This window comes from Rhinolophus sinicus, chromosome 3 (assembly GCF_057876585.1).
Source record: "Rhinolophus sinicus isolate RSI-liver-muscle chromosome 3, RSI-T2T, whole genome shotgun sequence".
NCBI lineage: Eukaryota > Metazoa > Chordata > Mammalia > Chiroptera > Rhinolophidae > Rhinolophus > Rhinolophus sinicus.
The window spans coordinates 177,243,070-177,258,570 of record NC_142503.1 but is presented as its reverse complement, the minus strand read 5'-3'; the positions used below and the strand labels follow the sequence as shown (position 1 = coordinate 177,258,570).

The following is a 15,501-nucleotide window of genomic DNA, read 5'->3' as shown; positions in this document are numbered from 1 at the left end:
TGTTTTTAAAACTCCAAAACTGTCTCCCCAAAAAGATATACAAATGGCCAACAAGATATTCAGCATCATTAGTCATCAGGGAAATGCATATCAAAACCACAACGAAAGTCAACTATAATTGAAAAAAAAAAAACCCAACACAGTGAAGTAACACATTGCACCCACTTGGGTGGCTATACCTGAAAAAAAACACAAAAAAAAACACACAAAAAAAACAGAAAATAGTAAGTGTTGGTGAGGATGTGGAGAAACTAGAACCCTTATACATTGCTGGTAGGAATGTAAAATCTGCTTCTGTAGAAAGCAGTTTGATGGTTTCTCAAAAAGCTAAACATAGAATGACCATATGACTCAGCAATTCCACTGATAGGTGATACCTCAAAGAATTGAAAACAGATACTCAAATAAATACATGTACTCTCATGTTTTTATGGAATACTACTCAGCTATAAATGGAATATTAGCTACAAAAAACAATCAAGTACTTATGCATACTAAAGTGTGGTGAACCATGAAAACAGTATGCTAAGGGAACTACTAAAGGTCACGTATTGTGTGATTCCATTTATATGAAATATCCAAAATAGGTAAATCCGTAAAGACAGAATGCAGGTTATTCTGAATGTACTAAATGCCACTTAATTATTCACTTTAAGTGGTTAATTTTATGTCATGTGGATTACATCTCATTAAAAAAGTTTAAAAATATTTATTATTCAATCCTGATAAATCATCTTAGCAAAATAGGAATAGCATAATATGTTCTTTAAATGCCTGAAAAACTATCTCAGAGTCATGCTTAAGGGTGAAACGTTTACAGTGAATTCAGGAGGAAGGTTGCTCTCCAACACCGCTAGTATCAACACATTTAGAAATGGTTATCAGTACCTTTGGACAAGAAAATAAATTGTAAATGTGGGAAATCAAGACAACACTTTTTATGTTGTTCCTATAGATGTCTCTCTGAAGAACCCAAGAGAATCAAGCAAAAAGCTGTTTCAAATGATAGCAAATTGCTGTATTTTGGCTACTTACAAGATATACTAAAATCAATATATAGAAAAAATACTTAGTCTAGTTGGAAAATATTATAGGTCTTCTGATTCTGGCAGAATGTGGATTAAGCTAACATAGAAATACTCCCAATAAAAATATCCAGACATGCTGAATATACTTTCAAACAAACTGAGCGTTCAATAAGATAGGTATCTCCAATTACCAGAAATTAAGAAGGAATTTGAAAGCAAGTCAGGAATCACACTAATGATGGAATAGCCTAGGAGGGAGAGGATTAGTGAGCTTCAACCTTTGGTTTTAACATTCATTCTCAAGGCTCCGAAATCATAAGAAGCAGAGAATTAGAACTGAGAACCCAGCATAGAACCAGAACCTTCAGTGGGCTTAACAATCAATGAAATCGAGAACTAGAAGGAAAAGCACCACCCCCTCCCCCCATTCAAATAAGGAATCTTGCCTCAAACCCTGAGTGTAAAAAGGAGACTCCCAAGAAAAATTGAAACCATGGGTTTGGACTTCATACACTATAACTTGCATGGTGTAGTAAACCTCAAAGTAATAAAGAGTAGGTATTAGGCTAGTAATACACCTGGGGTACCTTTTAGAAGCAAATGTAAAACCACAATCCAGATTGCATGAAATTCTCCCAGAAAACTGAGCTTCAGTGAAGATGAAATTATGATTTTTAAAAAGTTGTAAATAATGTGGAAATGTTCAGCAGATACGATAAAGGATTATACAATAAGGACAAGAGGATTAGCACTTCAAGAACTTGAAATGTAGACTATAGAGGAGACTACAAAATATGTATACATAAAATCATTAAAGACATAAGAAAAAGAATTTGGGCTATAAGAAAAAAAAGACAATGAAAAAAGAATAGGCAGATTTGACAAAGAATCAAATCTGAGCTTCTAAAAGTGAAAAATACTGTTACTGTAATTGAATTTAATGGAGATTAAATAGTGGATTAGACCTAGCTGAAAAGAGAACTGGTAAACTGGAAGATAGATTTGATGAAGTTACCCAGAATGTAGCACAAAGTTATAAAGAGAAAATGTGAAAAAGAAATGAAGAAACACGAATGAACAAATTTGAAAGTCCAGTAGCACTAACAGGCCTAATAGGAACTTTAAGGAGGAGAGAAAACGATGAATTTATTCAAAGCAGTATTTGAATCCTCAGATTGAAGAAGCAAATAGGATAAATAAAAATTAGTCTGATACATCTATGTCCAGTTGATTTTTGACAAAGGTACAGAGTCCACTTAATGGGGAAAGAATTATTTCATCACCCATTGGTTCCCGGACAACTGGATTTCCACATGCAAAAGAATGAAGTTGGATCCCTACCTCACACCATAAAAAAAATTCAGTGGGTTGATGACCTAAGAGTAAAAACTATAAAACTCTTAGAAGAAAACACAGGGGTAAATCTTCATGACTTTGGATCTGGCGGTTGAGTCTTAAATATGACTCCAAGAACACAAGCAGCAAAATAAAAAAATAGATAAATTGAACTTTATCAAAATTAAAAACTTTTGTGCATCACAGAACATTTTCAAGAAAGTGAAAAGACAGCTTACAGATAGCAGAAAATATTTGGAAATCATATATCTGATAAGGGTTTAATGTTCAGAATATGCAATAGCTCTTACAACTCAAACAATTTAAAGACATATAACCCAATTGAAATATGGACAAAGGATGTGAATAGACATTTTTCCAAAGAAGATATGCGAATGACCAGTTAGTACATGAAAAGATAGATGCTTGACATTGTTAGTCATCAGGGGATGCAAATCAAAATTAAGAGATACCACTTTACACTTATTAGGATGGCATAAATTTTTCAAAAATGGGAAAAAATGCTGATGAGCATGTGGAGAAATTGAAATCCTCCTAATTTTGATGGGAATGTTAAATGGTGCAACACTAAGGTATTTCCTCAGAAAGTTAAACATCTAATTACCCCATGTTACCCAGCAATTCTACTCCTAGGTGTATACCCAAAGGAACTGAAAGCAGGGACTCAAACAGATGCTTATATGTCAATGTTCACTGGAGCATTATTCATTATAACTAAAAGGTGGAAACAAACCAAGTATCTGTCAACAGATGGATGAACAAAATGTGATGTATACATGCAATGAAATATGATTATACCATTAAAAGGAATGAAGTTCTGATATATGCTACATGGATGAACGTTGAAAACATGTTAAGTGAAATAAAGCTCTACACAAAAGGACAAATATTGTATGATTCTATGTACTATAGGCAATTTCACAGTGACAGGAAGTAGATTAGAGGTTACCAGGAGCTGGGAAAGGGAGGACTGGGAGTCATTGCTTAATGGTTAGAATTCTGTTCTCGCACTCTACGTAATCACGAGAACCCTACAGGAAAAGCTGTTTATAATAAAGCTCTAAGGTTCTAACTTCCCATTCCCTTAACTTCCTTTTGCTCTCTATAAATAACCCTCCACCTTGGCATGCAGGCCAGGATATGCACGTGGCTTGCCATGTCTGCATGCACTGGGTTGCAATCCTTTCTTTTTCCGAATAAATCCTTTTTGGTGATGAAACACCTAGTCGGTATTATTTTCAATAGACAAAAGAGAGAAGCAAATATAACCTGGGCAAGTTGTAAATTCTATATGCTTGTGTTTCCTAGGGTTCTGGTTACTCATTCCCAGTATTTCACCTCCATTCCAGGGCCAAATGGTGGGAGATACTGGGCAGGATAGGGAACAGGTTGGGGTTGGCCCCACCTTTCAGGGATCCCAGTTTTACTAAACAGAGGAAGGTTCTCCTCCCTCAGCAGTATGGCTCTCGCAGGTTTCCATTGCTACCATCACCACCACCACCGGATTTCTTTTTATGCCCTGCTTTTATGCGCTCTTCATAAAAGGAATATGCGATCTCTTTTGCCTTGGAATAACTATTATTTTTATTTATGCCTATTTCAGTATGCACACACACACTTTGGGATTATTTTTATGTTTAGAGATAAAGTAACTGCGGCTAGGCTATTATGCCTCAGATCCAATAGATTCAGGTAACATTTAGTGCCTAACGTGTACTCTTCTATAATAACTCTGAGACATTTATTATAAATCTCATTCATATGAGGACACTGAGGATAAGTAAAGTAACACTATCTTAACTTTCTACAATGGCTGTGAGTTTCTTGAGTGCAGGAATTTCAATATTCAATTTTCTACTATCTAATACCTACCGTATAGTAGCTACTCAATAAACATAGCAATAGCCCTAACTTTTTTCTTCTTTCTGCAGTACCTTGGCCATGTAGAAGTTGATGAATCAAGAGGAATGCACATCTGTGAAGATGCTGTAAAAAGATTGAAAGCTGTATGTATTTGATGGTTACCACTGTTGATCTATATGTTGTAAATATTTTCTTAAAATACTTTGCTCAGTAAATTTTAGTGACTTAACTATCAAATAAGAACAATGTTTCTCTTAAGGCAAAAAAAAAAAAAAAGTGCGCTCACTAATCTCATTTTGTTCATCCAAAGGTATAAATTATAATGACCTTCAGTTTAGGCCAGACATTATCCAGAAGGTACTTTTGATTCAGAATCCTTATTAAACAAATGGTATGAAACCTTATAGATGAATAATATTCCAAAACCAGGATAAAACTGTTAAGAGTTATTGTCTTAACTGTGATAAATGGGTTATAAATTACTGATTTTAAATCTATAAGAAACACCTTTCCAGGAAAATGAAGGAGACAGAGATATCTGTGTTCATGGCTAGTAAGGTTTACATTTTGGGAGGACTTATTATCTTGACTGCTACTCCCCAATCTCGTTCTCTACACTCCTTTCACATACACAGTTTATTTCCCCTGCCTCTTTCATACTTGAAACTTCAGCATACCTGAAATGGAGAATCCTTTTTGCAACATAAATAATGTTTATTTGCCTTATGCCATAGAATACATCCCAGGCGCATGCCTGTGTATTTAATAAAAGGAGAGCATGGGTTCAGAGTCCATAAAGTTTCAGATAAAGTGTTAATTTCATATTTTGAATAGGTTTGAAGAATGTTTCATAAACTCTGACAGCCCTCGTCACCTCTTCCTTCTCTCCAGTGGTGGCCTTCCCCCTTTGCTCTGAAAGCTTTATGCATTACCTCTGCATGGCCTTGCCCCAATTAGCATTCAATACTCATTGCTTTGGGTTTGCTGGTCTGGTGAGCTGTTACAAGTTTGGCTATTAGTGAGTGCTTTTTTTTCTCAATTTGCTTAATAATCAAAACTTTTTTGCTTCTTGGTACATTCTGTATGACCTCTTTTCTGTAATTCTGCATTATAAAAGATACAAAATTGAGGAAGCAACCAACTCAGAGAGGTGGATTACATTTTGAAACAAATGCCTGAATCCATTATGGAAGGGAAAGGAGGAAAAAATAACGCATTATCCTATGCAAAGAACTGGAAAAAAAAAAAAAGCAGAAAAAAAAGATAGGTAGATACATGTACACATACCCCTTTACCTTAGATTTTGGTCATTTAAATTCTTAAATGAGGCCCTTCCTAGTCTGTCTGTGCCCTCCAATTAATTATCATTAATGTTAAAGGGACTTGTACCCGTATATTATGGTACATGAAACTATAATTTATAGACTTGCTATGTTCACCTGAATATATTCCCCTATTAAATATAGCCTCAGATAATGTAGTTTTGCAAGAAGAATAAAATAAGTTTAACTAAGAACGTTTAAAAAAAAAAAAAGCAATGATTTGCCCTGTAGTCATTAAAGAATATTTTAAACATCATAATACTAATGACTGAAAACAACACACAAATCAGTGAACAGACTAGATAGACCTGAAACAAACTATAAATAGTTATTAAAATCTTATAATTTATATACTTAACAATTAGAAGGTCACTGTGGAATGAGCCTTTAGAAGGCTTTTGGTTCAGAGTATAGCTTCATGTTCACTCTCTAAATAAGGAAAAACTAGGGTTAAATTTACCCAGAAGGCATTAAGAAATGGTATTTAGTTGTTTAATGAGCAGTTAATCCTCTTAACTGCCTAGTTTTTTTAACCTACTTTTAATTAGAAACATATCTTTATTATATAGGTGGTATATGTTCATTGTATAAAATACAAGTGAACAAAAACTACATAAAATCTCTTGCAATCCCCAGAGAAAGCCACTATTCACTATCTAGTTCTAAAACTAATTTTTTAGGTGATGAATGTTTTTGTTTTATTTCACCTTTTTATTTTTTGAACGAAGATTATAAACTATAAGCATGATTATTTAAGGGTACAGGACTATTTAGATAATAAGATTTAATGAGTTTTTATTTTCACTAGAAATAGAAAACAGATTGCCATTAAAAAAATTGTACCTACGCCTAGAACAATGTCTGGCACATAGTAGCCACTCAAAAAAATTTCTGGAATGAATATACAGAAAACAATTCAGTCCTCAATATGCGGTCAAATTGAATCTCGTAATCATCATAATCATAATTATATTTAATATTTTAAAGTTTATGAAACTCTTTTGCATATCTCTAAAAGATCCTTATTTCCCTAGGTATTTTGTAACTAAAATGAAATTTTATATATGTTGCTTGCTTTTCATGACAAACTTTTGAACTTTGAGGGGAAATTGACCACTTCTGAACTTTTCATCCAAGAAGTTCTTTAAAATTTTTCAGACCAACCTTATCCAGGCGACTTGGAGCAAATTTGTTTATTATTTTACATAGGCAAGCTTGATGTATTTTTTAAAATAAGATAGAATATTTAGGTAACTGAGGTCAGTTATACTCAGTGAAACCTCCCCCTTGTATAAATTCCCTTTCTGATGCTGTACTGAGAAGCTTGCAGAAAGTTGGAAGTCTACAGGATAGTTTTTCTCAGATCATATTAGTCCACAAAAATTTGACTTTTGTCTTCTTTTCATATTTTTACTACGCTGAAATTTTTAGTTGCCTCCCCCCCTTACCAAATATTCATCTAACAAATATCTATAATCTATAACAAACATCTATAATCAGATGTGCCAGATGCTTACATTGCGCCAAAAGTTATATCTCTGGAGGTATTTTGTTTGTTTATTTTTATAGATCATAAAGCTTCCTCTTAGAGTTTCCAATAAATGGAAGCAAACATAAAAGTGTACAAACCTACAGATTAAAGGAAAAAATAGCATGTGTATGGAGCTAGTTTGAATGCCAAAGTTTTAAAATTTAAAGACTTATGTAGCTCATATGTACCAGTTAAGTAGCAAAACAAACATCTTACTTAAACTTATCACTTGAATGATCTTTGAACAAAAAATCTTACATTATAGTGCATTTTAAATTTGTGGGGAATTGAGGAAGCAGGGTAATTTGCAAGTATAGTTTTCTTTTTCTTTGAAGTAGTCCCTTACAATTTAGGATTCAATTAGGCATTATCTGCAAACTTAATATTCTCAAATGAAAAGATATTATAACTAAACAAGACAGTGTTTTAAACATATGCTTCTCAGAGCATAAGTATGTTTAAATTGTTTTTTACTTTGTATGCATAAAGTTAGTTACAGCTATTTTTAACTCATTTACTTTGTGACATAATTTCTCAGATTAGCCACTTAGGGATTTAACATTGTGTAGGATATTGCCTATGGACAATCTATAGTCTATTTTCATGCCTTTATGTCATAGTCAGTTGCTGGGTGAGGAGTAATGTCATTTATCAGTAATAAGTGTATTGGGCTTTGGTTATTGTGCTTGACCCTGATCCAAAATGCCCTTCCTTTTAAAAAGTCTTTTCTTCCCATTGTCTCTGTAAATGTCTCTCCCTCTCTGTCTTTGTTTTAGACTAGTTTCATTATACTACCAGTTTCTAATATGTTGGTTTTTTTATTCACTATTTGATATATTTTTTTCTAATGTATGTTCTTGTTTTAGCAGGTAAAAGAATCATAACTTAATTGTTTTTAAAAAAACATTCTCTAATAACTATCTTTTTAGGCATTTTGCATGTCAACTTTTTTCATTAACATCTGAGATCTTTTATAAAAAGAAGACATACTCCATGTTTAACAAGAGCTTTGCTGGAAGCTAAATTAAATTTTAACAGATCTCTTTCCCTTACCTCCTTATCCCTCAAGAATGGTGAATCTTTTAACTTTGGCTGCATCCTTAAAAGCTGATGGTTGCTCACAGTCTAACAAAACTAGGGTCACCAAACTTGGCAGCAGAAATAAAGTTAGTCTTACTGTGTTAACTACCCCAATTCATTAATTATTTTTCTAGCTTAAGTTCAAAACACTTTGTGGAAATATTTGATGCTATTTGTCATTTTCAAAACTCAAGGAGCAAATGAACTGTTCAGTGTTTAAATGACTTCATAAATTGTCTGAGAGAGTCAAATTTCAGTACAGTTGTCTTTTTCTAGATATTTCTCCATCATTAAAAACTGATTATAAAAAGTAAAGGTTTAAAGTATTGTTCAACCAAAGCTAGGAAATGTAAAGTTAAAGTAACTTGGGTGAATTAGAATCCATCTACTTTGTGTAAGTGCTTCAGATTTTAAATGGTGGCCAGTTTTCAAAGTTTGCATATGCTTAAAAATTGGTGCTGAGACCATATAGGTAGCTATGTCTCTCTCATCTGCATAGTTTCAGAATTGTATACTTAACAACTGTCTATGCAAGTTTCTTTATTCTAAAACAGTAGCATTTAAAAAGAAAACAACCCATTCCTTAAATTTCAGTTTTGGTCCACAGATGTGGTTTGGTTCTCAGAAATATTTGTTTCCTCAGCTCCAGTGAAATCATTAGTCTGTGTTCTTTATAGATGATTTATTCTGTGTTTGGAATGGAACATATATATTATTTTCCCATGATTGTTGTGGAATTGATCACACACGTACAAATCAAGCCTAATGCATAAGTAAGGATTCTGTGACATCTTCAACTCAGTAAGAAAAAGTCTGACAAGAAGCCTTGCTGCACACTCATAACTTAATTTTATATTATTACGTGGTCATTTGAATGTGAGCTGGTTTTTTTCATTGATGACTTCCACAGATGACCACTTTTCAATTGAAAAATGTACCTGAAACTAATCTTCCATTTACTGCTCATTATGAAATTTAAAATGCCAATCTCACCAAGCTAGTTTGTCCTAATCTTTTTCTCTGCTACCAAATTTGGATAATCTCTGTTTTAAAAATAAATAGAGAATACTAAACTAACTAGTTGCTCTGCATGGATACAGGTTCTGATTTCTTCTTATTCTTTCCATGGATTCTTAGGCCATACAGTATGTTTCCCTGCATTTTCATGTCACTCCTGGTATGGATAACTCTTTTAAACTCTCACTCCCTCCCCTTCTTCTACTTTGCCCTTGACCCACCTTCTGTATGTGCTTATTGGTGTGAAACCCTGGGACATTTAGCCCATAACAGTAATAGCGCTCGACTTGTCCCCCTGTTCCTCCAGGAAAGGAAGTTCTTCAAAGGCTTCTTTGCAAAAGTAAGTTTGATGCCACATTTGTGCTTGCTTTATAAGGAGTTACACCCCTAGTATAGCATTGACATATTTTTTAAAAAGAAGTACAGCTTTGGTATCTTTATAATACAGGAATTGATTTGACTGTATATGGAAATTAATGAATAAGAAAGTTGCTATCTATGATATTCTGTGTCTGTTGATACTAAACCTGATGCTTCCTAGGAAAGTCCAATCAACAAATCAAGTAGGTTAAAAAAGGATGGTCTCAAGACTAGGTGTTAAAATAAATTTAATTTGATCTTGCAAAACTGTTCACATTAGCATATTAGCTGAATTTTTAACAAATGGGTTTTACTTAGTGTTCAGTATTGACAGAGAAATGGGAACAAATATTAAATTCAAGTGCAAATTAAATGTACCCCAAATTTACATTCAATGCTATTACTTTTTCTCAGTCTAAGTTAAATTTCAGGTGAAGTAAATGAAAGTACATAAACTTGTCTGTAGGGATCCTTTGATTTTTTTTTTTTTAACCTAGCCTACTTACCTAAGAAATCTATCTTTGTTAGTTTAACAAATATGTCATAGGTGGAATGTTGTTCATGTAGATGCTTTTCAAGTAATGACTGTTTAATGTTCAGATGTACTTAAAATTAAGACTATATATACAAATAGGTAAATACACTTCTAACATTTTTGTGTCCAAGTTTACCATTGTTTAGTTTTAAGTATTACAGACTTGAGACAGTATAAGAAAAAACTACTGTCATTGGAAAACTGATTGTAAATTACTAAAAGTTTATGTGAATATGAAAATCCCATCACAATTGGTTTCTTACTGGGTGCTTTTGTTACTTTGGAACTTTGTTTTTAAGAACAAATAATTTTCATTTCCTTCTCAAGTAAATATTTTAGTAATAACCCGTTTTTACATGTTCTTGTTTGGGTCACCTTTATATTAATCGAAACAAATCTGAAGGATTTTTTAGATTGCTTGGTTTAATTTAGTTACTGCTGTCAATCTGAAATAAAAAGTCACATAATTGACCCACATGTCACAATAAAAATTTAATAGACATTTTGAGTCTGAGTCAAATTAATGGGTCCGTAATATGTGGGACCCATATCTAGAAAGAATCCTATAGACATTTGCATCATTATTAATTGGCACTTAATTGTTAAGGAAATGTTTTTGTAGAGTATTTTTTCTTTCCCAAATAGAATTTCTCGAAGCAGTTTCACATCACTACAATTATCATACAATTTGGATTATTTTCAAAGTGATCAATTTTTAATACATATGTCAATTATAGTAAAACAGCCTCGTCTATGAAGACTAGGTTGTAGAAAATATTGATTTAGTTTATAGAAATACATGTTAAAAGTATAAGGTGTGAGGAGGGAACAAGGACAGCTCTCACTTCACAATCAATCCCAAGGTGGCAGTATTCATTGCTATATACAATGGGGTCCTAGCGCAGTTAACGTGGAGCTGAACTGGGCCACACTTTGCTTCTTAGCTATTTTCACTGCATTTTGCTACATGATAAATTTATATGGCATGAGAAAGAAAATTATGAATCATCTCACTTCATCTTTACAATAACCCTGAAATTATTATTGTCCCTGTTTTACGAGGAAACTGAAGTTTACAGAGGTTCAGTGACCCTCCTGAATTCACAGATATAATAAGTGGTGGAAGCTAGGATTTGAACCCAGATAACCTGACTCTGGAGCCCACACTCTTAATCACTATGCTATACAATTACTCTGTATTCGTATTATTTACAAGCGAAGTTTAAAAAGTTTATCCTTAAAAGATGCTAATAAATAAAGCGCTTCCTAGCAAGTCACTTACTTTCTTCTTGAAAGGTAGTACTTCAACTTTAGATTTCATCTCTTGTTAGTTTACTTTTTTATTAGTTAAAGCTTCAAAGAGTTTTTTTCAGTGGTTCAAACTAACAGTTTATTTATTTGGAGATATTTAAATCATACTAGTGAGTTTGACTCCCACAGGATTTCCTTAAAAGAAGCCAAGCAATCCCATAATGGCATCCATGATCAAATGTGACTGTCAGAATTTTTTCTTGTGTTTTTACAGAAAGAATTCTTTCTATGGCAGGATGATTATATTCTAATATACTGTTTTTGAAATTACAGTTAAATCATTCAAAGAATTTGGAAAACTAAGTGGGGGGGGGGGGCAAAGACTCATTCATTATCTTACCAGAAATATGCTTTTAAATGAAAAACTTTACTCTGGAGCCTTTTAAACCTTTCAACTTGCTATCATTCAGCTTATTTCTACACTAATCTACAAGAAATAGGCTGGTGAAAGAGACTTGGTTTGGTGAGTTTTCTAGGTCAGTTGTGGTTTGATGAAAGCCGAACGTGAAGAATCTCACAGAAGGAGTTTTTATCCAGTCCAGTTCCTCATAAATTTTGATACTTTCTTAGCCTTCACATCATGTATGATTTAATGGCCCAGGATAGAGAACAACAGTTATCAGAAAGTGTTTCCATTATACAGATTTGCATAAAAGTAGATCGATGTAAGAATTCTTCGCCCTGATTCTGAATTTATAAGTCATGGCCAGGAGGACTGCTTCCTCTTTTCCCTAAGTTGCATCGTGGACCCACCTACCCAGTCACTTCCTCATTCCTGCATTACCAGCTAATGGGAGCAGTGCCTCCACAAGCTTCAGGAGTAGGGAACAGATAAACCTGGGTCTGTTACAGGACTGTTATTAACACATTGTAAGTTTACACACGCCTTAAAAAAGAGGAGAAACAAAAACTGAGAACCTGAAATCACTTTTTCCAAACTAGCTACATTAAATTGTTCATTGTTTTAGGAAAGCCAAGAATGTGTTTGGCCCATTACACCAAATTAATTAGTGTATTTGGCCGTACTAGGCGATACTTCATTACCAAGTGGTTATAGGGCACTTAACATTAAAAGGATTTCATAATATATTTGAGGAACCCCATGAGCTAAGTTACCTGTATTCTCTTTTTTTATGAGGAACCGACTGAACCTAGAGATATAAAATGTTCTTAGGCCACCCTATTAGGTCTCATTTTAAACCCTTATATTAGAAAAACTAGTCAGTATGCCTCCTTTGTGTCTTTCTCCTGTGTGTCTCATTTACTGTTCACACAACACACTTTACTTCTGGTCACCAAACATGTGGAGATTTTTCCCCACACCAAGCAATTCTCTCACACCAGTTGGGTGTCCTACAATTTAACCCAATTCTGATACTCTCTACCTGGAGATCGTGTCAGATCCCACAGGTTAAGGGCTCAATCCCACAGCACTGCCCCCACCCTCCTTCAGGTACCAATCGCCAATAGTAGGTCCCCAGGTTACCACAGCTTCTCTCCAGTTTGGCTACAAATCAGAGGGTCCCATCACCTTCTCAGGTTCAATTAATTTGCTAGAATGATTCATAGAACTCAGGGAAACCTTACTTACGTTTACCAGTTTATTAAAGCATATGACAAAGGATACAAACGAACAGCTAGATGAAGAGATACATGGGACAAAGTCTGGGAGGGTCCCAAGTACAGGAGCTTCTGTCCCGTGGAGTTGGGGTTTTGTGGAAGCTTCCTTGCATAGCCATGATCAGTTAATTCCATTTCCAGCTCTTCTCCCCTCTGGAGGATGGGGAGTGAGGCTGAAAATTCCAGGCTTCTAATCATGGCTTGTTCTTTCTGGTGACCAGCCCCTATCCAGAAGCCCACCCAGAGTCGCCTCATTAGAACGAAAGATGCCCTAGTGATCTTATTACTTAAGAATTTACCAGGATTTACATAGGGTTTTAGGAGCCCTATGTCAGCAATGGGTCAAAGACCAAGAGATGCTCATAGTTCTTTGATCATTTAGGAAATTATGAGGGTTTCAGGAGCTCTATGTCAGGAACTAGGGACGAAGACCAGTATATATTTTCTATTATCTTACAGCCATTTACTTGTATTTATATAGAGCTTTATAGTTTATGATATGCTATGACCTGCTTTCTAATTTGCTATTCATAACAGCTCAGTGAATTAGGATAATTCATGAAACTACATTTAAGAAATGAGCGAACAAGCTCAAAGAAGTCACCCAGCTAGTCGCAAATTGTAGTGCCTACCCTAAAACCAGGTTTTCTGAAGCCTGGTGCAAAGTTCTTTCACATACCCCTTACTGATGTTTTCTCATTCAAAAGTATTGGCCTCTGCTCTCCTTACTTATGATGAATGGAGAAATGTCTAATGCAGAGGACACGAGACAGTTCAAGGGCCGGTCGCAGACATAACTGCACACAGTTTATGAATTTGAATTAGTTGCAGTATTTCAAACATTGAAAGCTTGCACATAAAAACTAGGATACCTATCTTAAGAATGAGAAGATCTGGCAAAATAATGTGCTTTCAGTGTGACAGTAGTGGCTTGAGCTGAGTAGCTAGCGACTGTGCTTTTTGGTAGTCTATTTGCTATAATCCGTGTAACCCCCCTATTATCTTATACTCAGCCCACTTCCCTTATTCTGTTACCTGCTTCTAGCCGTGTAGCGTTTGAGTTTGGGAAGGCCTCCCTGGGCTACTTTGTCACTTAGATTTGGTGGGTAGTGGGTAACCACTTCGAACTGTATTATATCTGTTCTAGCTGATTCTGTTAATGTACTGCCAAATATATTTTCTCAAGTTTTTCACACTTTTACAATTGTTAAATGGCATCATTAGAAATGGTTATGTTTTTAAAAATGCATGGTTGTAAGGTAATACGTGGTTATGTTGTTTTCATCTAATTCTCAAGAATAAAGCATTTAATCGTATTTATGACCCTTTTAAATCAGTGTACTCACATCTACATTCTATTTTAGATTTTCCAAACTTTCTCCTCTGTGACAAATAGTACTTAGTACTTGTTCTGTCTGGACCCTTTTCTTTAAAAGTGAGGGAATATCTGTTGCAGCTTTCCTTTTCTTCCTCCCTGCCTTTTAAATTCCCATGCCCTGTCTTCTGTAAATGTTACTTTCCTTGCATTTTATTGGCTGCATCTTTTAGGATTTGGTTTATTTTCTTTTTGAAGTGCATTATAACAAATTTCTGAAGAAGAAGAAGAAGAAAAAGAGAGTCCCAAGGGTAATCAAAAGATTTCCATTCATCCTAGGTTTCATTATTTCCTGTGACATGGCCAACTAGTATGTCACATGCCTTGGTCACTGACCTTTCCTAGATAAAAAAAATTCCATAGCCTTGAGAGTTATCTTTTTGTATTTGTGTTTATGAAAACCCAGTGGTTCTCAAGCTTCAGGTCACAGTTGGTATCTAAAACATGCTAGGGACTGTGCTATCCAGATATGAAGATAAACGAGACGGTCTCTATTTTTGTTCAGCCCATTTACTCTCTCATTTTTAGATGACTATGTGGCACGTCCTTTGTTCTTAAACTTCCAGAATTTCTTATTCTATTCTTTCAGCTGATGACCTTGCTTCTTGTTTCCTACCTCACTGAAAATACAGAATTAGTCAGAAGAAAACTCGCATGTGCCCCCACCACAGCTACGCGCCCCCCTGCATCCATGTCCGAATGCTGTTTGCCCTCCTATTCAAGGGATGAACGTGCCCCTGGCTGAGGCCAACTCCTCCATTAGAGTCTAATTATTCCTGCTCCTACTTATTCCAGCAACGCTACCCCCTCTCTCTTCCATAATCAGTTTTTCTTTAGTGGATCACCATTAGCATAAAAACAACCTATCTTTTTAAAAAAAGGTTTCTTCTTGGTGCTTTCAGTTCTTGCTCGCCCTTCCTCTGTTAAACTCATTTTACCCTCACCACTCCACCTGAGCGGTTCTTGTCAGTTCTTCTATATTACTATTCCAGTGGGCCTATCACTTACTCGACCTGTCAACAGCATTCGACAGTCTATCCCTCCTTTGCGTTGAAACACTCCGTGCTTTTGGAGTTGAGAGATCATACTCTCTTGGTTTTTTC

The 15,501-nt window shown here is 34.8% G+C and overlaps 1 protein-coding gene across 17 annotated transcripts in view; it reads left to right on the top strand.

Annotated features, from left to right (window-relative positions):
* Positions 1-15,501, top strand: part of NUMB (NUMB endocytic adaptor protein) — a 136,287-nt gene that overhangs the window by 95,746 nt on the left and 25,040 nt on the right. For 11 of the 17 annotated variants that reach the window (XM_074327248.2, XM_019733382.3, XM_074327247.2 and 8 more), the window contains 2 exons: positions 4,316-4,390; positions 9,505-9,537. In XM_074327248.2, the coding sequence (XP_074183349.1) occupies positions 4,316-4,390; positions 9,505-9,537 (108 nt within the window). The remainder of the gene's footprint in view (positions 1-4,315; positions 4,391-9,504; positions 9,538-15,501) is intronic. The other 6 variants (XM_074327249.2, XM_074327250.2, XM_074327251.2 and 3 more) reach the window with 1 other exon arrangement.